We start from the raw sequence: 25,054 nt of genomic DNA on the forward strand, positions 1-25,054 counted from the left end.
ACCTCATATCCTGAATGTGGGTTAGTCCTGTATATTAATGCTCAGTAAAATCTTGATCCTGAATAGAGGATAAAAGGTGCAGCTGTGGGAGCAGCAGGCAGTCAGACAAAAGTAAATGGAGTCATTCTCCAAATCAAGGCCAACTCATTGGTCTGCTGCAGTTGTAACCCAATTATTCCCAGGCCACATGTTTGCAAAGAAGGGGTGTAAGGCAGAGGGGAAAGCCCTCCTTTTTTCTCCTGCAGTCACCCCATAAAACACAGAGGGTAGAGAAGCAAGGAGAGAAAGTTGGGACATCTTAAACATTATTCCGCATGACCTAAGGAAAAAGTCGGTATCCGATATTGTCTGTGGGTAAATGCTGGCATGTAGTCATTTTTTCCCATCTGTGCACTCCACTAATGCTTGCTTTATTTAAGTGGTTCATGTTGAGGTAACTTGTTAATGAGTATCTGGTGGAAATTAATTTATTCCTTGTTCAGATGTAGCTATATACTCTACTGAGAATAAGCATATTTAATAATAATGTGAGTGGATCTTCAAAATAGACATCTAAATAGCTCATGGGGAAAATGAGTAGAAAAAGTTTATCAGCAATAATGCTGTTTGAATAATTATAACCATCATAAGTAACCAAATCATCTCAACATGTATTTGCTCAAAAATTATTTTATTACAACAAACACATCTTTAATCATCCAGACAAAGGAAAGCAACAGTAGATAAGTTGAGGCATCTCTTCTCTGAAAGGTCTGGAAATTCATAAAGTGGACGTGGTGAAACATCAAGAGCGGTTACACCAGGAGGCTTTTCTGTGGGACACATGAAAAAGGCCACTTCATCATCCAGGGAAGAACGGTCATATTTTAGATCTGGATGAAGGACCTTATGAGTATCCTTGGACTGAGGCCAGGCATCAGCAGGTGGAGGACTTGGTGGCAGTGGAATCTCATGAGGCAGTGGGCTGATACACCTTGAATCAGTGTATTCAGCAAACACAGGGAACGGTGGAGGACTTGGTGGCAGTGGAACCTCATGAGGCAGTGGGCTGATACACCTTGAATCAGTGTATTCAGCAAACACAGGGGACGGTGGAGGACTTGGAGGCAGTGGAATATTAGCCAGGAGGCTGAGAGGCATCAAATCAGACCTCTTGTGTTTTAGAGAATGAGGTGAAGTGTATTTCTTTTCAAACGGTGGAGGACATGGAGGCAGTGGAACATCATGAAGCGTCAGCCTAATGAGCTTAAGCATTAACTCTTCCTCTTCATCACCTACAGACCACACTGTTGAACTTGGATTCTTTCCACAGGGACCAAATGCTTCAACAGGTGGAGGACTTGGAGGGAGTGGAACCTCATGAGGCAGAGGGCTGACACACTTTGGATTCGTGTATTCAGCACACACAGGGGATGGTGGAGGACTTGGAGGCAGTGGAATATTAGCCAGGACACTGAGAGGCATCAAGTAAGACATCTCATGTTCAAGGAAACGAAGGGAAGCATACTTCTTTTCAGAAGGTGGAGGACGTGGAGGGAGTGGAACATCATAAGGCAGCCCGCTGATACACTTTTGATCAGTATCGTCATCATTCACAGGGGATGATGGAGGACTTGGAGGCAGGGGAAGATCCCACGTCATCAGCCTCATACGTTTAGGAGGCGGTAAGATCCCCACATCCTGGAAGCAGTACTTGCTGCACACATAACAAGAAAAATCAGCAGCTGATTATTTTTGCAACATATGATGGAAACAGATGTTTTAATGTCCTTTTTTTTTTTTTTTAAATTGAAAAGCAAACATACCTGTCACTGCTGACATCTGAGCTGCTTTGTGAGTTAAACCTCTTAAGATGTGGATTTTCCTTTAAAAAGTTACATATTATTATTGTTGTTGTATTTTTCATTAAGAATTCACATGATTTAATGTTTAGAAACAGACACAGTGAAGAGTAACTTACCACAGCTCGAGCCATTTTAGGCGTCTGTCAGGAGAAAGATCCACGCAGGATTTGGTTTCTCTGTGTAACATTACAGGACAGTTGTCATACACTTTCAAGTCAGTTTCAACAATGTATATCCAATCAAACTGTATCATTACAGCATTGTTTAGGTGATTAAATACGAAAGAAATGAAGATAAAAACAGTAACAGCTGGCAATCAAGGTAAAACAACCTTATGAGAAAGGTCTTAATCATTATTGTTTAAAAGTAAATCTTTCAATCCTTACTTCAGTGACTTGTTTGTCTGTGCTTGCTGTCAGTCGTGGTTTTGTGTCAAATAGTTGTAGTTTTTGAGCAAAGTTTGCAAAGACTCCAATGTTGTGTCTGTTCAGAACCAGTGTAATGAGGAGACTGAGTGCAGGTTTGGAATTGTCAGTAACAGAAGAATGCAGCAATGTTTGAATTTGAATTTGTTATTCTTATTGTTTTAACAACAATAACTACCAGGATCATGCCATAGCAACACAGTGATGCCCAATCAAATGTCAGATACAAGGGATCTGACATTACACATCCAACAGGACAGTAAAGCAATGGGCATCAATGCAACAAGTCAGGCCTTAAAAAATACCTGAGTTATATAACAGCACACTGACAGTGTCTCATATAAATGATACTCTGATTAGGAAGTGATTTTTTTTTTCTTTTTTAAATGAAATAATCTTTCATTTAAAAACATAATAATTTTTGAGTAGTGTATTTAAATTTCTAATGATAATGTAATTTTTAAAATTACATTATTATTTTAATTTTTGCATTTTTGATTATTTTTTCTCCTTCAGTAGTTTTTTCATATTTCACTTTGCTCTCACTCATGCTTGGTTATATTAATGTGCATGTCATCTGTATATGGTAAAGTGCTTTGTTACGTCCTACAGAGCAGGAGCTTTTCTGGGGGCCTGTCTTCTCCTGTTTTTTTGCTTATTTGTTGGCTTGTTTTGTTTTTTCCTATAAGCTACAGTCCAATTAGCCCGTCTTGAATCAGTGGAAGCTTGAGAAGTGACAAAAAACCCATCCTTCACCTCTGTCTCAGCCGGTGGAAGCTGGTAGAAATCATGCTGGACGTTAGAGAGAACGAGAAACCCCCCAATGCATTGCAATGTTTTGCTTATCCTCAGAAAATGTCTTTGGAAAAATTTAATAAAAATTATTTTAATTATATCTTCTAATCCTTTTCCATGGCAGATAGGTTGAATTCTCAGTCAACAGGTACAAAGAATTTAAGGGAGATGCGGATTTTTTGCAGACTAGGTCACTTCATGGAATGTACAGATGAGTGTGAATGAAATATAATAGTTTTATAAATTGTTGCCGGCGGAGCTCACGGGCGCGTCACTGCAACTCCCCCTGGCTTCTGCTCCGCGGCTGCTGGGTGAGCCCTCATCTGGGACTCTCCTCAGCTCTTTCTGGGACAGTTGCGCGGCTGCCCCTCTGTTGGTCTTCCTTGGTCTCTTGTGTTCTGGGGGCCTCTGGATGTCTGGAGTTTTGATCTCCTCCATACCTGCTTCATGCCCTGGAGGACGGGGCTGTGGCCCCCCCACACCCTCTAGCAGATCATTACATGAAGGAACCTTTTAAAAAAACAAGCGTGTCCATGCTCACAGGTGTACACACGGGTGCTCACACACACAAACTACACCCTTTTTGGCTCCTACCTCAAAGCACACTGTGTTCTGTTGATCTTATGTGCTGCACAATAATGTTTAATATTTAGTATTTACTGTCATATTCCCATTTATCATTGTGATGTTGTTTATTCTATTACTCTTGTTTTCTTCTGCTTGTTTTCTTTTTTCTTTCTCAACAGGTGATCCAGGTGATCGATATATGCATTTTTTTTTCTGCCCATTCTGTTGGTTTTTGTTTTTTGCCCTTCTCCCCCGTCCCTCTTCTCAGCTGTTTCTCTTTCCCTCTTTCTTTCTCCCCTTCTTTCCCCCAGTCAAGTCTGTCCCGTATTCAACAAGTGAAAATAAAATAAACAATAAAAGGTGAATCAAATGGACCATTATGGCAAGGCTGGGATGGTCAATTTGGTAAAGTAAATCCGTTGGGCATCTTTCTTTGCCTTTAGACAATAATTCTGATGGCAAAAGAGCCAAACGGGACAGGCAAAAAAAAAAAAAAAAAAAAGAAAACCTGGACAAAACAAAGAAATGAACAACTAAAAAGAAGAGTGCAGGCTCAATATAGATGAGATTACATAACTTCTGGGGAATAAAAGGATGTGGTTTCAACTACAGTGTTCTGTGGTCTAAGTAATGTTGTGAGAGTGAGTTTGAAGAAATTATGTGCAAGTAAAATCTTCACCCATTAAACTCTGCTGTTCTATTTATTTTCTTTCTCAGTTACTTCCTTCAACCCAACAAGTGACAGATGACAGTTTTCCTTCATGAACTTGAAAGAAAAAAAATGTGGTAATTTTTTTATTCCACTGATAAACAAAAACTAACATGAAGAGCTGTCACTGATGGTTGATGCCATTTAAGTCTTTAAAGAATTAGTTATCAACTGGAATATATATTTTTATACAGGAAAAGCACACTTTACCAAAATGTACTTAAGGCCATGTTGCACTAAAGATGGAAAAAACAGGCAAATGTAAAACACACTGTCAGTTGATCATTACTGTTTGTATCTAATATGAAACCTTCACACTGTTAGTTAATAGAAATGCCTTTGGCCCCATCATGTGGCCAGTGCTGATCACTGCATTAAATGCAAATCAAGCTTCATTCTTGTCTCAAATTGTTCTTTCCCTGTACTAGCCAACATTATAGATGTCGACATATTGACACAGAGAAATTGATAATAATAAAGTAATACAAATAAAGAAAATGTTTAAAAAAAAAGAAGAAGAAGACGAAAAAATCAACTTGTGTATTAAGGAAAAGGCAGCATTATTCTGTTTATCTCTTGCGCTTGCTTTTGTTGTAATGTTTTTTATGGTAAAACACACAAACGCAGCATGAGGAAAACAAAATCTTTATTGTACTTCAAAAATGGGACATAATGACAAATGTCACTTTTCAAATGTCTTTTTTATACATATCAACAAATATTCTTATTACTGCTGCATTTGTGTCACATAAAATATTTTAAAATGTCACCTGGTTAATTAGAGCTGTTTCCACAATGAAACAGGCTAATGTGTAAAGTCATTACAAGCTGCCTCATGTGCCCTTCATGTTTTTTGTATTGTTGCTTGATAAGAATATGTGAGCATTTACTATTATCGATCATCTACTATGATTCGTAATAGTGAACAAACAAGCCATTGTTATGCATGGTACCGATACTGTAGTTGCACGCTGACCTCTGTGCAACGGCAGCAGTTGTTTAGCAGTTTAGCAGCTCAGTGACCACACGACCTTGTGGTTTCTAAGGTTGTGACAATCAACGCAGTGAAGACCAGCTATGATGCTTGAGGCACAGCTCACATCTTCTCAACAAAACACAATGTAAGCAAAGCACCAACACTATTGAAAAAAGGCTTTGTTTAATCCCCGGGGGTAAAATTTTGATTGGGGCTTTTACAATATTGTCAATATTGTTGTTGTTATTTATTTGATATATGTCAGTATGCTTAAAAAAGGTGAATGAAGATGAGCCCAGAGAAAAGAAGGAAATACCTTTCTTATTACATGAAGAATACCTCTTCATGTAATAAGAAAGTAACATCAATTGCAGATGTCTTACTTTCATAGGAATCATCATTGTAGAGTTTCAGCTAAGTTGAGGTCAGATATAATATAATCTGTATATAATATAATGTTTTGCGCAAAAGTTAAAGTTTTCCTGTGACTTGAGTGATGTTTTCTTTGTATAGAAGTTTAGAGTTAAAAATGTTATCTGCAGCAACCCCTGAGAGAAGTAACACAAGGAATGTAAATGTGGTGTAGTCACATACTGTTACTATTGCATTTATCTGGGACTCTCCACCATTTGTCCTTAGAAATGAAGAAGCTTCTCGAATGCGAGGTGAAACGTCTTCAAGCAACTTACAGAAGTCCAGAAGCTTTTCTTTCCAAGCTCCTTAGACTATCTATCACTATAGCTGACTGCTAGATACTGAATCCAGACGCTCCTGTTCCAGTTGTGTTAAGAATGTTATTTTGAGGACTTTTTATTTGTTTGTTTGTTTTTTTAAACAAAGATATACCACTGGATACTTATGAACACACCTAAAAATTGAATACCATATGATTTATCCCATGTAGCATGTCTGTCTGTGTCTGCCTGACACCAACTGCACTGGGTAGTGGATGTCTTAAAATAGGCTTAAGTAGGGATGGGTATCGTTTAGGTTTTATCCGATACCGGTGCCAAATAGGTACTTTTGAAACGGTGCCGGTGCTTAAACGGTGCTCGAACCGGTGCTTAAAGAATGGAGAACACAAAATTGGTCCATAAACCTCTCATGTTCAGCTGGTTTTTGTAAAAAGATAACAATGTTAGCCTTTTCTGCAGCTATGGGGCATATATGGTATCACTCTTGGCTGGAAGCAGTGCTTAAACAATGGAAAAAACACAAACTTTGTCCAAAAACCTCTCATGTTTAACTGTTTTCCACTTTTTCTTTGGTCATTTTAGCCTTTTTGGCCAGGGTGAAGGGAGTATCTGCCATCAAACAAGAAGACAGCCGCATGTAGCTATGATGATGTTTGCTAGTTCACCTTACCTGCATTAATGTAATAACGTGTTTAGCCTACTCAACCTAAATTACACACGAACATTAAGCTACTCACGCAGAGAAGAACGGCTGCTGCTGCATCATCATCCTCATCATTTCTGCTACACTGGCAGGGCTAGGGGCCAGGACTCTATTCTTCGGGTTTGGGGGGATGTTGCTCCGGGTCCGATAACTGGCAACCCACCCGACGTGCACGGTGTGAGGTCTCGCAGCAAGCTATCAAATACGGCGCATTTCTCGGCTTTTAAAAAAAACGCTATGCGTCGCCAGCTGTTTAATCGGATTTGAGGTGTTACCTCCTTTGACAGTATCACAGTATCAGCTTAAAGCACTTGTTGCAGGCTGCTGAGTTTGCATATTTTGCTGTGAAGTACAGCCAGACTTTTGACCGCTTTGCCTTGGACATTTTTAATCTGTAGCTCTGCTCTAACAGAACGTACGTACCTGGCCCCGCCTACTATCCTCGGAAACGTAAAATGATTGGCTAGAAGTGTATCACAGCTCAGGAAAAAAAAGCACCGAAATAAAGCACCGAAATGTGCGCTGCTTTTCGGTCTGGTTACTACCGTTTATGTCAGAACCGGTGCCATCATGGCACCGGACACCGGTACCCATCCCTAGGCTTAAGTTACTGTTACTCGACCTGGTGATATATACTGAAGAACAGCGTGGCAGACAGCCTGAACCTGTGCTCTTCATCACAGGATTAAATTCAACTGTTTATTTTGCTTTTTTATGTCCTGCAATGTACATTTGTCAATATAATCTGCATCACAAAAGTTTGTGAAAAGAAGCAAAAGGAAGTATCAGTTAACAGCCTGGTGTGAAAACCACATTAGATTAAAGTCACAACTCTTTCTTTTTTTAGTGTGTCTGCTAAAGACACACTGACATGTATGTTCTGAAGTACTGCGTGGGAGACAGCACGAACCTGTGATCTTCATCTCAGGATTTAGGTCAAAAGATAGAGAAAAGTCTGTTCACACACATTTATGTATAAACATTTGCTACCACAGGAGTGAAACAAAAATCACATGTAAAATGTGACAGCTGCAACTGATGGCTTGTCTTTTTTCTCAGCAGCTTCAGAAAATCAGCCATTTCTGTGCACATAGTTACAGATTTGTCTCCACATTTACAAATCATTTACTTTTAAATCTGAGTGAATTTCACAAGATCTTGCAGATCACTTGCTCTGCATTTTACTGCTTTTAGTTAACTGTAAAAACGTTGGCTCCACCATGTGATGAGTGCTGATACTATGCGTTTTTACATTTACTACTAAAGGTTACAGCTTTTACTAGATCATCACAGAATTATCACTAATCACCAACTAATACACGTAAAGGAAAACACCAATTCTTTTTTAATGTAAGGGTTATTATAGTGTTGTCCCTTTCTACATTATGCTTGACTTAAATGTAATGGTTTGTATGACTGAGATACATACAGAGAATAAATGTAACACTTTGAGACAGATTCATGTAAAACATGAGAAGAGCACAGATTTTATTGTAGTTAAAAATTGGCATGGGATCACAAAACCTGACAAATATTATTGGAAATCTAAATGTTGGTCAACAAGCTTCAAAGCATTTATTATCATTGCATTTGAAAATACAACGAAATTTTAATTGCATCACCAGGTTGCCGACCAAACGCACACAGTTATACGTGTCTCACAAAGTCCACTTACTGACTTTTTCACACATGTCAAGCATATAACATAAATTATTGATGGATTTATGTCACCTTACACAAGATATTCATATCAATCACACTTTTCATTAAAATACTGCTTAGAAGAACTGCCCGCAGGGGAGTTTGTGCCCTTCATGTTTTTGTATTGTTGCTTGATGTCTCTGTTGGTTCTCAGTCATCCAAAACACAAGCCGAGCAACAAAGCATATGCTGTGCAGTGCAGAGAGCTCTACACTGGAGAAACCGCATAGCCACTCGACAAATACGTGACACAACATAGAAGAGCCTCCTCGACAGGACAAGACTCAGCTGTACCTCTGCACCTAAAGGACAAAGTCACTCTTTCAGGGATGCCAATGTTCACATTTTGGACTGAAAAGACAGATGGTTGGTTTGAAAGAGGAGCAAAAGAGACCATCTATGTCCACTGTGAACAGCCACCTTTGAACAGAGCGAGCAGCTTATGACACCAACTGTCAGCTACCCACAATGCAGTCCTGAGATCCCTCAATAGGTCACATGATAGGGTAAAGGTCTTACAGTGGTTTCATCCAAAACCTCTGATGGTAATGGCCCACGCCTTTTTACACACTATGGCTAATGTCATGTCGCAGATGATTAATAGTGGGTCAATGATCACCTCCTAGGGGTTAGATAATTGGGAATTTCCACCTGATGAGAGGTAAAACGTCTTCAAAAAAATTTAAAGCTTCTTTTCATGATCTTAGATCTCTTAAGTCTCTACTATGATTAACAGCTGTGAACAAACAAGCCAGTGTTTTATGCATTATACAGTTTTCCTTTCTCGATGACGTCTGTGCAGCTTAGGTAATGTCACATGGTTTAGAGGTTTAGCAGCTCAGTGAATACAGGATGTAGTTTGTGGTTTTAATGTCATGACAACACAGAAAAAAGTAACCATGATGCTTCACTGTGTTTTTATCTCAAACAAAAGGCACAGCCCACGTCTGCTAAACACAACACAAGGAAAGCACCATCACTGACCAAAGCCTTTTATTCAATCTCCAAGGTTAAATGTTAAATGTTGGTTGGAACTTTTACAGGGTTGTTGTAGTTTATTTAAATTATGTGAAATAAAATGTAGTTCGAATATTAAGTATTAAGTATTTAATTTAATTTAATTTAATTTAATATCTCATTATATTAAATGCCTTCTAAATACCTTTTTTATCCCTTTATGTTTTCTTCAAAATTAAAGTAATCCAGTGAGTACTTGTAAAATATGTTTACCTTTACATTAACTGCACAGCTGGAACTGCTAAACTGGCATAGTTTTATTAGCTACTTGACCAAAAGTCAACGTTAACTTTCATCTTGATTTGAAATAGGTGGTGTTTCTCTTGTTTCTCTTCCATCCTGGTTCAGTCTAACCTCTGAGTAGACAACATCCTCTTCAGCATCATCTGAAAGAAGTAGAAAGAGAAATCTGTGTCTTGTGTAATCAAAGGAGATTAATATTGTACATCAAAAACTTGTAGCAAGAAAGTTTTCACAAACATTCACCATGACACAATATTTGTAGCTTTGGCTCTGTACATTACCACAGTGGATTTTAAATCAAATAAAAAACTGTGATTGAAATAAAGCATTTAGTTTTAATTACCTTTAATTTAAGGCATTAGGCCCAAAATTGGATAATTATTAGGGGTGGCAATTTAACGCGATAATTGTGATTAATTAATTAGAAAAAAAAAGGGGGAAAACGTATTTATTCACACTTTGCATTTCAAGCAAAGAGGAACTTTTGTCAATGTTGGATTTCCTGGTATACCAATTACACTGATGCACACATCAGAGCTACGAGGAATCAGAAGAAAGCATGTTGCTAGGACTGATCGGAGGCAAATTTCATTTCAAAAGACTACCTGACAGAAGCCTTGAAAAAAGCGTGGTTTTGTGCAAACTGTGCAAAAACCTTATGGTACCATCTAGATGCAAAATATGTTGAAGCGAGCACAGAAACTGTGGGAGCTGCTAGCTCCAGCAGTGTCAGTTTGAGTATCAACAATTTAACCTTAACTTGATGAAATGACTGGCTTCAGGACCAAAATTAGCAAGTCAACATCAGACAAACTTACAAGTTCTTTCGCAAAATGGATTGCTCTGGACTGTAGACCAATATCAGTGGTAGAAGATAGGGGGTTAGAAAATTTGCTACAGTTAGCATCAGGTGATCTAACTTTCCAGCTACTTTTACTTGAAGACTATTTCAAGTAAAATTCAACAGCTTCATGACACTGAAAATCAAACAAAATTAGATGCATTACAGACAGCCCTGCTAATGTGGAAGAACTACACCAGGAGCAAACAAGACTGGGGCAACAGAAAGAGCCACTTATACAGGATGTTTCCACACGGTGGAATTCAACAGTGGATATGGTTTCTTGTCTACTAAAAAATCAAGAGGCTGTTTTTGCTGCTTTGGACAAACAAAAGCACAAGCTAGTGATTTTAACTCCATCAGAGCTGGTAAACCACAGTCCTTGAGCCATGCAGGTAAATAAAACTATTTTTTAACTTATTGTTACTGTTTCTTCAAAAAGATCCATAGTTAACAGTTATTGTGTAGATTAATAATTACTTTCTTGAGCTGTCTACTACAGATTTGTGACTGAGCTTCTTGGAGGTGAGACATATGTCTCATGTTCAGTGGTTTTACCTGCTTTCTGCCACCTGCATCACACCATGGAGGTCTCCAATTATGACTCAAACTACATGGTACAAGACTGACTTCACAAAGGACCTATCCCAACGTGTAGCTACACTCAACCATCAGTGGCTCAAGATAGCTACTGTGCTTGACCCACGCTTTAAGGATTTCAAGTGTGTTGCGAGGGGAGAGTGAGAAGAGGTTTGAACCAGCCTTGAGGCCCTGCTGCAGGAATAGTGTAAAGATGCCACCACAAAGGAGCCAACAAAGACAAAGTGCCTCCTCCTCTCTTCATTGTCTTTAGACTCTGATTCAGATGAAGAAGCCCTGAGTAACAGGGCCCTGAGTCTGTACAGAGCAGAATCCACCATCAGCGACAGAAAGACTGCCTGCTGCAGTGGTGGTCAGTCAAGCAGGGACCCACCCACAGCTGTCTGTCCTGGCCCACAAGGATCCTGCCACTTCTGTCCCATGTGAGAGACTGTTCTCACTTGCAGGTCACATGTTTCTACCTTATTTTTTTAAGAAGAAAAACTGCACTTTATGTTGAAATTTTTATTATTATTATTATTTAAAGACAATACCACTTTGAAAATGTACGTAAAGGACTTAAAATAGCACTTTCTTTTTAAGTCTGCCCAATTTTGGCCAGGGATATTATTTTTTGTTTCTCTGTTTTGAATTTAAATGCAGTTTAAACCCTATTTTTTCTTTCCAGAAATTAAAAGAGGTGGAGTTTACAATATTAATGTCCATGTCTATTATTTGATTCGGTCACCTAATAAAACCCCTTTAAATGAAAAAGAATGGCGCCTTGGGGCAAATTTTCTTGTGCGATTAAATGCGATTAATCAAGATTAATCACAAAGCCTCTAATCAATGAATTACACAATAGATGGAAAAGTAGCATCATGACCAAGTTCTGTTTCTATTTTATTTCTGGAAAAATGAAGCAGACATCATATCTAAAGTCATAACAAAGCTCTAAATTTGTATTTTATAGCTTTTTGATGTCATTTTAAATATAATGCTCAAGTAGATGTCAGTATAAGTAAAGGAGGCCATCATTCTGTGGAAAAAGCACAGAAATAAACCAGAGAGATGGCAAAACATTTAGGAGTGGCCAAACAACTTTGTACATTCTTAAAAATGTACAAGGTTGAGCTGCAGTGCCATCTCAAATACACCATTCTTCTTCTATCCAAGAGATATTCTCTGACACCCACCTTGATCCCATCTGTGATGTGTCACTCCAAAGAACACGTCCCTGCTCTAGAGTTCAATGGTGGTGTGCTTTACACAACTGCTTGCAACACTTTGCATCAACACTTTGCACTGGGGCTTGGAAACCCATTCCATGAAGCTCTCTATGCACTTTTCCTGAGCTAAGCTAAAGGCCATGGGTTGAAGGCAGTCTTACTGCAAGACTGAAGTATAAAACTGATCCTTACACTTTAAATCATTTTAGTTTTCTAGTAAATTTTGGTTCTCTGAAAACGAGAGACTGGAAAAAAAAAAAAAAACCTCCACTGGCCAGTGGTACCCTCAGCGTCAAGGTAGATAGACCTATGTTCTAACTTTCGAAATCCCACATCACTTTGTTCTCAAAAGTTATGATTTTTTTTGTAGATACACGAAAGATATCAATTTGAAACTCCTACATTGCTTTATTCTCGAGTTATCACAATGATAAACCCACCTGCCCACTGCTTGTCAGGATGACAACAATAACCCATCAGCCTTTTACAGCTGAGGAGAAAATGACTGTAATTACTAAACATTTAATAAAAAGTTTTGTAAAACTCATTGAATTAAAGGTGAAAATCAGCATTTCAATCACATATTGATTATTTTACAAAAATTTTACTAAAATCCCTTGTGGTCCTGTACAGAAGCAATACAAATAATGGCGCTTACTGTAAAGGTTTTATAACAATTTGACATACATTCATGTGTGGTACTCACTGAGATAAAATTGATAGCAGCAATATAGTTAATTTAAAATATTACCTTCATTAACAGTCATAGTGCCAGTCTTTTGGAATTTCCGGACACCAAGAAACACAGCCAGAATGAGTAGAATGGCAATGCTTCCTACCACAGCCACAGTCACGACACAGTGGTCAGAAACATTACCTAGAAATTGAATACATTAAGAAGAATGTACTGAGATAATGGGGATATAATGGCCTCAAGTCACTTGCAATTTATGCTTCAGTATCTATAAGGTAATTGGTCTATAGACCTATAAGATTGATTTTTTTTAACTCAAATAAATAACTTAATTAGAACAATGCCTATGAATACATAAACTAAACAAAATAATTAAAAATATAGAAAAAATGAATATCTAACTAGAACATTTTTTTATATTACCTGTACATCTTATAAGGTGGATGATGGTTTGTTGTCTGCTTATATTGTTTTTGACAATACACATTAGCTTTCCCAGCAGTTGATCATCTAAGCTGATGGTAACATTTGAAATGTTGTGGTTTTCTGAAATGTTGGGTTGGGTTTTTATCAACAAGTTATCATCTAATAAGAAGATGAACTCTACGTCATCTCCTTCAGAGGAGCAGCTGACTTTCCTTTGTTCTGGTGACAAACACACCTGAGATACAGCTGGTTTTGACACAGGAGCTGAAAGACAAACATGTGGTCACATATGTATGCAGTACGAATTGCAATTTAACATCCACTGCCAGCTCTGCAAACTATCATATATGTCTTCAGAAACTCTGTTTTTAGTGGTACCTGGTAAGTTATTCTAGTTTTTACAAAACAGAATTTTGCAAAAAAAAAAATTATCTTTGGGAGACTTTGTCAGCATAGATAACTTTTAAAAACAGATCTATGCTACTTTTGAAAAATGTTACAGGTTATTAATGTCTTTGATTATCCAAAGATATATTTTAGCTTTACAACACATTTAACATGTTCATTTCTATTACATATATTTTACATTACCTGTACAGCTTGTAAGGTGGGTGATATTTTGTTTTCTGCTGACATTGTTTTGAGCAACACATGTCAGGTTTTCCATCAGTTGACCAGGTAAGTTAATGGTAACATTTGAAACGCTGTTGTTTTCTGTACCGTTGGCTGTAGTCTGTATCAACAACTTATCATCCAAAGACAAAATGAACTCTACTTCATCTCCTTCAGAGAAACAGCTGACTGTCATCTGGTTTGGTGATAAACACATCTGCGTAACAGCTGGTTCTGACACAGGAGCTGGAAAAACAAACGCATAGTCACATATAGACACAGTATCAACTGCAATATGACATTCACTGCTACTCTAAGGAGTGTAAATACATATCAATACAGGCTTTATGTAAGTGCTTACTCATAGCTTATTTATATAAAATGTGTGCATAAAATGAATGATAATTTTATAACTCACTTACTAATATATAACCAGCAATAAGAACAACGATAAATGCAATCTATAAACTGTTCATGTAACTACCTGCTTTTTAAATTTCTGGTTTTAGCTCTAAACCGTATTTTGACAGGTACATTGTTATTACACAGATGTTATTCAATAAGTCAATAAGTTGTTGGTCTTACCGAGTATATGTAGATGGATGTTAACTGTGTGCAATAACACACCGTCAGTAGAACTGTGTGTTTCCATGTTGTACTCTCCAGAGTCATGTTTTGTTGCTTTGTTGAGCTTCAATGTTCCATTTGTGGAGACTGTAGTACGATTCTTGTATTTTTCATTGAGACTAATTAATGTATCATTTATTAAGGTTAAAATGTTATCTGTACCCTTTTTCAAGCTTGTCTTCATATGTGGATTAGTAGGTATGTAAAAAACGAGTGGTTCTCCTAAAACTCCAAAACACGTCTGGGGTCCAGGTTCAGTTAGATTGCATTCTGAAGACCCTGGTAAGAAAATAAATAAACAAATGTATACAAAGAGGGAAATGAATAACTATCATGTAATTGTACTAAACAGAAATCCATAAACTTTGTATCTATGTAACCGATTAATAGTTACTGACAAAATCCATGTGTATGGAATTTGAGCAATAGTATTAATGACACTGTTGTCTGATGTACTGTTGTACAGCACTATATCAAAGAGAAATGTTCTCTCATCAGACAAAACATTTAAATGCTTTAACCTCGTAGGACCTGGTCCACATATGTGGACATCATTCAACATTTGGGTTGTCTAGACCAAAATGCTGAATTTTACTCTACAAGGCCTGATATCCACTTACGAGGACATTAGACTGCCACTGAACTTTTAAAATTTAAAACGAATGTCCTCATCTGTGGATCTCATTTTTGTCAAAAAAAAAAAAATCAGGTAAAAAATAAAAATCTGGTAATTCTTTGTTTTTACATTCATCAGGTCCCAATCAGCCCAAATAGCAAAGAGAAATTAAAAATGCATGCCATGAAAGAGTTCTTAGGAGGTTAATAATGACTTAACATTGTAGATTTGTTTTGTTCTTCTATGTACTGTTTAATAGTTGAAGCGTACCTTGTGCCACAGCGGTCATTGCTGGAGTTGCGATGATGATGTAGATCAAAATCATCTTCTGTTTGGACAGAATCAGATTATTTTGCATGTGTAGTGTACTATCAAACGTGTGGATTATCTACATAATGGATAAATAGAAACTATTCTTACTTTGGAAAATAATGCAACAACTATTGACATACTAGACATTTGCATGCTTTTTAACTAATGTCGCCATAACAACAGTCACTCACCACATTTAAAAGAAGATCACTTCTTACTCTTTGGCATGTGAATTCACCACTGGCACCTGGATGGTATATTTCTGGTCTTTTTTCCCTTTCATGAAGAAAATCGAGGAAGACATTATTTGCCTTAAGCACAACCAGAGCACTAGACTCAACGTAAATATTAAATAAACTTGTTTTTATATAGCACTTTTCCACTTGAGCACTCAAAGAACTTTACAACATGTTTCATACACACACAATTTTTTGATCTTACTATCTTACAGTTGCACACACATTCCAACTCTGACAAACACACTGGGAGAAACTTGGGGTTCGGTATCTTGTCCAAGGATACTCTGCAGACTGGAGCATTCACCAATGTTCCAATTAGGAGATGACCTGTGCTACAGCTAATCCCGTGAGAGCAGTTACCAAGCTTTATGTCACATTCAATGGGTGTTCATGTTAGCCCACAATGAATTAACAGGAGTCACTCTCTGACATTAATCAACAATGCTGCTTCTTGCTTTTGTTTGTGCACTTTTTATTTGCATGTACCAAGACAAGAATGCACATGAACATGATGATGAGAACTGGATGATTAAAAATGCAAATATCCAAATTAGATTATAAGATATAGTTGACATGTTCATCAAAGATCTTCCTGAAACATTTCCACAACATAAAGTAATTTAGCAAATATGTAGTTACAAAACAGAAGGATAAGAACAACATGACATGTTTAGAATCAAGTGCTAACTGTAAATACCCAGCGGTACAACAGTACAATGTTTAGTTAAAGTTCTGTGTGCATATGTGTGGGTTGTACCTGTATGTCAGACACCCACAGTATAAAACTTCCTGTTATTTTAATAAGTCAACAACTATAATTGTTATATTAATTGTTATATGGCTGATAATTATAAATATCTAGCTTAGAAAAACATTTTTATTCTTTACTTTGGTTTTTTTCTGTGCTCGCTGGTAGAGGCCACATTTCTTTTTTTGAACACCATATTAGGGCTATCCTATCAAACAAAATATTACTATTTTTAAAATTTTAGTCTGTTTTCAAATCGCTACTTTAAGCTTAAATTTTGTAGTTCTGGTCAACAGATTTATGACATATTGTTTGAACTGTGGACACCAAAGCTATGGTGACCAATCAAAAGGGTTTCGTAACATTTCTTCTTCTATTATCTAGTATTTTTTACAATCATAATCAATGGATCTTTGAAATCTTTTTAAAATTGTTTTTATAGTACAGTAATTTCACCGATGAGAATTAAGTTTAGCATTACTTACCAGCACCTGGAGTTCTTCTCTGTGGCGGCAGGCATGACGGGCTTTGGGCTGCTGTTTTTGTCTTGTGGTTTGGACAGAAATGAGTAAGCATGTATTTAAAGTCATGTTAGTCTTACTCAAGCATTTAGTGTCTCAACATACTTGTCTTTACTTATGCAAACATGTCAATATAGTAATTAGACAAATTAGAGTATTACTTTTGATGATATTCAGACATTTTATTTCTCATGTTCTTAATATCAAGCATTTTTGAGCTGCTATATGGATGGAATTTAAAAAGAGTAACTTTAAGTGTAGCCCAGAAAATCATCTCAAGGTTAAACTGTTGGTAACAGAAGAGAATGCTTTAAGGTGTGCTTTAAAATATATGCAAAAAGACAGCATTGAGGGTTCATTTAAATCATGGAAAATCATGGAATATGTCCCAGATAATCCCATATTATATTCTCACTAGACAGACTGTGATACCGCATGCTTCTCTGAATCTCTGTAAACATACCAATAAAGCACTATATGCCTTTAAAGGGATTTTATTCTCACGTCCTGCAATTTGAACTCATCAACATGGTCTACAGCAAGTATCGGTTGACACCCTAATGTGGGATGCTAAAACTATGTTAGGTTAAAACCACAGCTCTTTCCATTTTATATTTGTTGCAGATTCACTGACTGATTGAAGTTTATGTTTAAAAATACAAAGAAAATCTACTAGTACACCCACACAGAGTGAGAAAGAGAGGGGTACAATATCATATAAACTACAAGGAGAGAGATCTGATTATAATATATTAAGGTTAGTTAAATGAGCGGGTATAAAAGTAATAGAATAATGTTAGTGTAGTTAGAGTTGTTTATACTTTTTGGGAAATTACTTCACAAAGACACAGTGAAGCTCCTTCCGATCGTCTCTATACTTTTACATCAACTCCCTGAATGCAAACTGTATCTGTAGTGCTCTTTCTTGGCATTACGCTTAACTGTTGCTCACTCGTCATTTTCTCTCTTATTAACCTAGCTGCAAAACTTTCCTTTATCATCATGGTATGGCTCATCCACTTCATCCTTCTGTACGTTACTAGATTTATTAAAAAACGGTACCAGTGCAATTCTCCATTCCTCAGCCATCCTCTCACTCTACAAGATTGAGTTAAAAAAAAAAAAAAAAAACTAGTTAAAAAGTCTATTTTTTTCTATCTGTCTTACACGGATAGAATCAAATTATCTGCAACACACTGCTGTAATGTTTTACTATCAGTTTCAGGTGCATCACTCTGGTGCTGAACCTACCAGTTAGCTCATTTCTGTCACTTTGTATATGTGTTTGATAGCTGAAGCATAAACTGAGCTAGCAGTTGTTGCATTAACAATAAGAGTCCAGTTTTTACAAAGCTACACTATACTTAGACTAAAAAATGACATAAACATGTACTTACAGCATACATGTGTAGTCTCTCCATGTAAGTCTGCTTTGTATGTATGCAACTAGCACTTGCAGTATACTAGGCAGCTGGTGGCTAAAGTCACTGGTACTGGCGCCACCTGGTGGTGAGCCTGTAATGCTTCATCCCAGGGTTAATATTAACAGACAGTCTGTTGAAAGAAGCTGTAACTCAGGAGTTTTCATGTGTTTTCAGTGCTTTGATGTCATGTCAGCTAGTAAATTATTAATTTCCATTTTATTTTATTGCTTCCAGTTATTTGTACATAACACTGGATTCATGAGGTGAGTGCTGATCTCTGCATTTCTTGCAGCTCAAACTTCTCAAACTGTTTTTACATTTACTACTAAAGTTTACAGATTGTTCCAGAATATGACAGAACTACTAATCAGAAACTAATATAAGTAAAGGAAAACAATCATTCTTATTCACAAGTTGCAGGTTGATACATACAATACTGAGACTCTAAGCTGCAGGCAAAAAGCTGTATGCACTGAAAATACATGACTTAAATAACAAACTGTAATAGAAGCACAATTACAGCTATTTCTAGAGTAAATCTTTCATGTTTTTTGTATTGTTAGATATAATAAGTGGGCATTTTGTCATCTGCTGTGATTCTTAATAGTAAAAAAAAAACAAGCCAGTGTTATGCAAGACACATGTATAGTATGCACTTTCTCACCGTGTGCAACTAAGTTAGTATCACATGGTTTCATTGTTTTACGGTCATGACAGACACAGTGAATATTAGCTAAAATGCTCAAGCTATGAGATGATGGTTGATGCTTGACTCAGCTGTTGTCTTAGAGAGGCACAGCTCACCTTTGCTGTTATTTGCTATATATACAAAGAAGAGCACAAGAAACGCACAAACACTAATGACCACAGCTTTTTAAATCTCCAGTGTTATATGTAAGATGTTGGTGAGAGCTTCTAACTGAAACTTCTAACTTGGCATGAACAGGTTTAAGACTGGTGCTAGGTCAGAATGTATTAGGGGCAAGCTAACTTGCATCTTGATTTGAACGTGGTGTTGCTTTTCTTGTACGCTGTTTCACTTTAACATCTGAGTAGATGATGTCATCTTCAGCATCATCTGAAAGACATAGAAACAGAAATTGATTTTTTAGGTAGTCAAAAGATTTTACAATTATATATGAAAGACTTAACAATAATGTTAAGATACTGTCAGATTCAAAATCTTTTGGACAAACAGTTTGTGCTATGTGCACCACCACAATGGATTCTAACAAAACAATCAAAATATGACTGAAGTCTAGATTTAAACTCAAGGAATTTAACAAAAGTGTTGCATCAACTTTTTTATGAGTTGGATCTATTTAACCCTGATGTTAGATGGCATCCCAAAGACCCTGATGACAGTATAAGTGATGCATACCTCCACCTCAGAGGCTCAGAGAGATCCCTCATGTAATCCCACCCCCACTTTGACCTCCTTCCTCACACTGCACTACTGTCTCACTGTCTTCGTCTTCGTACATGTCCTGCACCACCATCATATAGTTCTTGGGCACTCTTCTTCCTCATACAGGGCCCTGTTTTCTCTTGATCCACCAAGGTGCAGTGAACCACCTTCTGGCCATCTCTATACTTCTCCATCAATATTGTCTCATTGGCTGTATCCCAATTCAGGGTCTGCAGCCTGAAGTACGCAGCCTCAACGGTCCTCAAGGGCCGTGTACTCAAGGACCTCTAACGCCGGAAGTGTGAGGCTTGTGAAATGGGACGGTCTAGCCTCCGTCTCGCTGCCCAGGTTGCCTAGCAACCATGATAGCGGGAAACGTGTGGTTGACAGAAATGAAGGAGAACATATTTTGTTCGTTTGTTTCTACATGAGCTTTGTGTGATTCAATAAGTATCTGAGGCTGAGACCACAGGACTGTAAAACATGATTGTTGGGCTTCATTTCTGTACTAGTAAATAACAAATAGTTAATGTTTTTCATGAGACTAAAGTCAGTGTAAATATGATATGGCCAATATTATAGTTATTATATTAATCATTATTAGTTATTACAGCAGTGAGTTTGAACTCTCAAATCAAATCACTTCTATTGTCACATCACATGTGCAGGTACACTGGTACAGCACATGTGAGTGAAATTCATGTGAGTGAACTCTGTGTCAAATACTGAGCTTCAGTAAAGATTCAAGTTGCAGCTATTCATATGTCCTATCACCTTAAATCTTCACTCAAAGACACTCAAGCATCTTTGACAGTGTATATATAGATGTATTATATATGAGACAAATGTTCCTTCAATATGTTGGCATTACTAAATTTGGCTCAATGCTTACATATATGTGTAAAAAGCAAATGTACAAGCTGTGATAACTGTGTCTGATAGAATGAAGAGTAGACTGATATATGAAATATTCCTTTATTGGGTGAGAAAATCAGACCATGTCATAACTGCTTTAAGTCACACAGAATAGATATCAGAGCCTTAAACAGGCTGGCTTCTGCTAAATGGGTCAAACTGGGCAGAAAGTATACAAACACATAACATCCTTATAGAATATGATGTAACACTATAGATCAACTTACCTCAGAATATATAAAGCAAATAAACAATTACAGCAATATGATGCAACAAACACAGCAGTGCTACTAATCCAAAATACTCAAAGCTTCATAGAACTGAAACAAACATTTATTTTTAGCTCCATTCTGCTGCTGATACATACTTTAGGTTTCTGAATATTAAACTTGTTGCTGCCTTTCATAGTGTGTAACTTGAAGGCCCTGAGTACTTTCTCCCACACTGAAAACACTGGGAGGATAAAATTATTTGAACATTACCTAATAAGACTAATTCAGGACAGACAGTTAGTTATGTTAAACTTTTCTAGCAGTCCTTCACAAACAGGGAACAGTCTGTCTATTCTCTCCATCTGTCAGCTGCTGCTGGCTCTTCCTCCTCCTCTTCCTCACACACTGCTGAGTTTGTCCTGGTGGATCATCAGGGGTGCAAAGCCTCACAGATGATGTGCAGCAGTGGGTCCCTCAGTCTGTCCTCACTCTGGACACTTGCAGTTGTCACACATGGAAATCAAATGTGTGATAAGCTGCAGGATTCAAACACAAGTGTGACTTATAAATACATGTTCATACTTTTATTTTACAATCAGAGAGAAAGAAACAGAGAGATTTTACCTTTTAACTTTTTCTTCTTCCTTTTTTTTTTTTTTTTTTTTTTTTACAAAGTTCAAGCTCTCATTACAGATGCAATAAAAATATTGCATAAACATGTGAGGAACTAAAGGGCCTCAAAAGCAACTGCAAAAATTAAGTAACTGAAAAAAAAAGTTAATTTCTAATACTTGCTGAAAACCCTTTGCTGGCAATGACTGCCTGAAGTCTTGAACTCGTGGACGTCACCAGATGCTCGGTTCCCTCGTTTTTAACGCTCTGCCTGGTCTTTCAGCAGCTGCTTTCAGTTGCTGTTTGTTTGTGGGCCTTTCTTTCTGAAGTTTCATCATCAACAAGTGACATGTATGCTCAACTGAGTTAAGGTCAGGTGACTGACTTGGCTATACAAGAATATTCTACTTCGTTGCTTTAATAAGGGCCTGGGTTGCATTGACTATATGTTTTGAGTCATTGTTCATCTGTATTATGAAACGCTGCCGAATCGATTTGATTGCATTTATCTGGATTTGAGCAGACAGGACATATATGGGTGTTGCAGTCATGGTGCTCTCTGTCTGACTTGCCCTTTTGTATCTCGTTTTAAATACACTGTTCTCTGACAGGAACAACCGATAATCATTTTGTGTTTAAATTTCAATTTTGAATTTAAAAAAACACATTGCAGTGCCATCCTTTCATGTTCAGAAACACATTCTGCAGTAACCACAGAATTCAAGTGTCACTTGTTTCCTGCCGTATCTTGCTTGTGCAGTGTGCGCAACCTCTGTTATATTTATAGAAACCCTGGTTAATGCAAAAACATGCATGGATATATGTGTAGAAAGGTGTAAGTGAATGAACTTCCATTAGCACTGCGTCCCCTGTGTATATATATATAAATATAAAGCAGAAAGTTTTTGTTACAAAAAACAGAAAAAATGTCCTGTGTTATTTATTTATTTATTCACTTTACTGTGGACGCATTGGGGTTTTGTTTTTTTTTTTTGGGGGGGGGGGGTTATTTTTTTTTTAAAAGACATTTCTATTGTAGATAAGGTAAAATAGTAAAAAAAAAACAATAAACAAAAACAAGGTAAATGTGCTGGTTCTTATATAGCACTTTTCTACTCTATCACATCACTTTATACAAGTTGCCTCATTCACACACAGCCCTTTTCATTCACAAGATTCACACTACGATGCATCACAGAGCAACTTGGGGTTAGTATTTCACCCAGCGATATTTTGCATGGAAAAGAGAGAAGCCAGGGTTTAACCTTAAGCATTTGCTATGTACAGAGAAAATATATGTAATTTAATTTTCTCATGTTTCATTAGAAAATTAATTTGCATTTTGATGTGAAGTGGTTGTTGTTTTCTTTGTCTGTTGCTTAACTCTGACATCTGAGTAGACTACCTCCTCTTCTGCATCAACTGAAAGAAGTAAAAAAAAAAATAAGACATTTTAACTGTGCATAGTTAAAGAATAATAATATTGTTTTGTTGTTTTTTACATTATACAGAATGGTAAAATAAGGTACATATTCCCAATACATAAATGCACACTTTCCAATTTCTATTTTTTTTTTTCAAATATTTGTATTAATTATTATTGTTTTCAGAAGTGTCCAGGTTTTTATACTAGTTTATAAAGACAAGAACGTTAAGTGAACATGTATATTTTACCTTCATTAACGGTGATGGGGTTAGTTGTCTTATTGAAACATTTCATACCAAGAAATAGGGCCAAAACCAGAAGTAGAATGGAAATGCTTGTCACCACAACCACATTCACAATAGAGAGGTGAGAAACTGTATCTAGAAGATATAAAAAACAACATTAATACGGAACTGAGATAATGCACTCTCATTTAGAGGGCTACACGACTTCAAGCCCAAGATGCATACTTGAATTTGGTGCATAATACTGTAAACATCTATAAACTAAAAATGCAAGCTATCCATGGAGTTGCAAGATCATTTTCTTTCTTTTTTTCTGTAAAATGAATCAAAGCACACACTTATACCAAATAGCTACAACAAAATACACAAACCAAAAAAATATATATTTTAAAAGATATTCAGATCAATAAAATGTCATGACTCTACCTGTACAGCTTCTAAGGCGGATGACTCTTTGTTCTCTGCTGACATTGTTTTGAACAATACATGTCAAGTTTCCCATCAGCTGACCATGTAAGCTGATGGCAATGTTTAAAACGTTGTGTTTGTCTGTTTTCTTGGGTCTGGTCTGTATCAATGAGTTATCATGCAACGACAACGTGAACTCTACTTCATCTCCTTCAGAGAAGCAGCTCACTGTCTTCTGTTCTGGTGACAAACATGTCTGTGATATAACTGGTTCTGACACAGGGGCTGAAAAACAGATATATAGTCACTTAAAAATGTGATGCCAACTGGAAACTGTTGCCCATATATTCATTTCAGTTTTTATTTAAATTCCAGTAAAAGAAACTATTAAACAAATTACTTCTTTAGAGACATTAGCTGATAAATGTCCCGCATAACTGCGGTTCACAAAGTATGTTTAAGAGCTGTCTACAGTAAAAGATGCAAAAAAGCAGTTGTATATGTCATCTATGCAACTAGTTATTAAGTGTATAAAAAAAAATAAAGAGTAGTATTACATCAAAATAATTAATATAAAAATACAATAGAAACTCTGCTTCCAGGGACTCACTAAAGAAAATGCAGCTGGCAAATTTTGACTCTTAGACAAACTGCTTGAAAACAAACATTTTTAATCTAGGCACGAAACATTTAAAACGATTTGTTATGTACCCCAAAGGGTTGATTCTGTTCATCTGGACGGAGCGTTTTCGAATGTTTCTCCCATTGAAAACGGTGAGCATGCATAAAGACATTTGTAATGTAATTTATTTGTTTTCTCCTTTACAGTAAATCCATATCATATGCATTATTGCTGTTACACATATATTATATGAAGAAAATAGGAATTGTTGTCTTACCTAGTATGTCCAATTCTATGATTATTGTGTGCAGTAACACACCGTCGGATGAGTGTATTTCCATCTTGTACTCTCCAGAATCATTTTTAGTTGCACTGCTGAGCATAAATGTTCCATTTGTGAAGAATGTAGAACGACTCCTGTATTTTTCATTTATATTTAGTAAGGAGTAATTTTTTAAGTTTAAAATAATATTTGTATTCTTCTCCAATTTGGTCTTTGTGTTTAGACTAGTAGGTAAGTAAAAAATGAGTGGTTGTCCCAATATTCCAAAACACTTATGGGATCTAGGTTGAGTTAGATTACACTCCGAAAACCCTATAGAGAGAAAAAAGAAAAATACAAAATTAAAAACTTTAAAAATAATTCAAAAAAATAAATTTAAA

At 36.7% G+C, this 25,054-nt stretch overlaps 2 protein-coding genes across 2 annotated transcripts; both read right to left on the bottom strand.

Moving 5' to 3' along the window:
- Window positions 1-603: 603 nt before the first annotated feature.
- LOC120733807 (leucine-rich repeat extensin-like protein 3) lies at window positions 604-2,501 on the bottom strand. Its single transcript, XM_040032241.1, has 4 exons — window positions 2,231-2,501; window positions 1,961-2,020; window positions 1,806-1,864; window positions 604-1,696 (listed from the first exon to the last, which is right to left on the bottom strand). The coding sequence occupies exons 2-4, from the start codon at window positions 1,973-1,975 to the stop codon at window positions 691-693; spliced, it is 1,080 nt and encodes a 359-aa protein (XP_039888175.1). The 5' UTR covers window positions 1,976-2,020; window positions 2,231-2,501; the 3' UTR covers window positions 604-690.
- A 5,167-nt stretch (window positions 2,502-7,668) lies between these two features.
- On the bottom strand, window positions 7,669-18,585 carry LOC120733806. Its single transcript, XM_040032240.1, has 9 exons — window positions 18,517-18,585; window positions 17,084-17,144; window positions 15,803-15,887; window positions 15,570-15,627; window positions 14,642-14,962; window positions 14,036-14,302; window positions 13,442-13,708; window positions 13,076-13,201; window positions 7,669-9,818 (listed from the first exon to the last, which is right to left on the bottom strand). The coding sequence occupies exons 2-9, from the start codon at window positions 17,116-17,118 to the stop codon at window positions 9,718-9,720; spliced, it is 1,260 nt and encodes a 419-aa protein (XP_039888174.1). The 5' UTR covers window positions 17,119-17,144; window positions 18,517-18,585; the 3' UTR covers window positions 7,669-9,717.
- Window positions 18,586-25,054: the final 6,469 nt, after the last annotated feature.

The sequence above is a fragment of the Simochromis diagramma genome, unplaced genomic scaffold (assembly GCF_900408965.1).
Source record: "Simochromis diagramma unplaced genomic scaffold, fSimDia1.1 OVJJ01000216.1, whole genome shotgun sequence".
Lineage (NCBI taxonomy): Eukaryota > Metazoa > Chordata > Actinopteri > Cichliformes > Cichlidae > Simochromis > Simochromis diagramma.

Excerpts from the sequence above, each read along its gene's own strand:
- LOC120733807 (XM_040032241.1), bottom strand. Across the intron at positions 1,697-1,805 it reads TCAGATGTCAGCAGTGACAG|CAAGTACTGCTTCCAGGATG; the intron begins GTATGTTTGCTT and ends TTATGTGTGCAG.
- LOC120733806 (XM_040032240.1), bottom strand. The coding sequence starts at position 17,118 with ATGCCTGCCGCCACAGAGAAGAACTCCAGGTGCTG. Across the intron at positions 13,709-14,035 it reads CCACCTTACAAGCTGTACAG|CTCCTGTGTCAAAACCAGCT; the intron begins GTAATGTAAAAT and ends TTTGTCTTTCAG. Across the intron at positions 9,819-13,075 it reads CACTATGACTGTTAATGAAG|ATGATGCTGAAGAGGATGTT; the intron begins GTAATATTTTAA and ends TACTTCTTTCAG.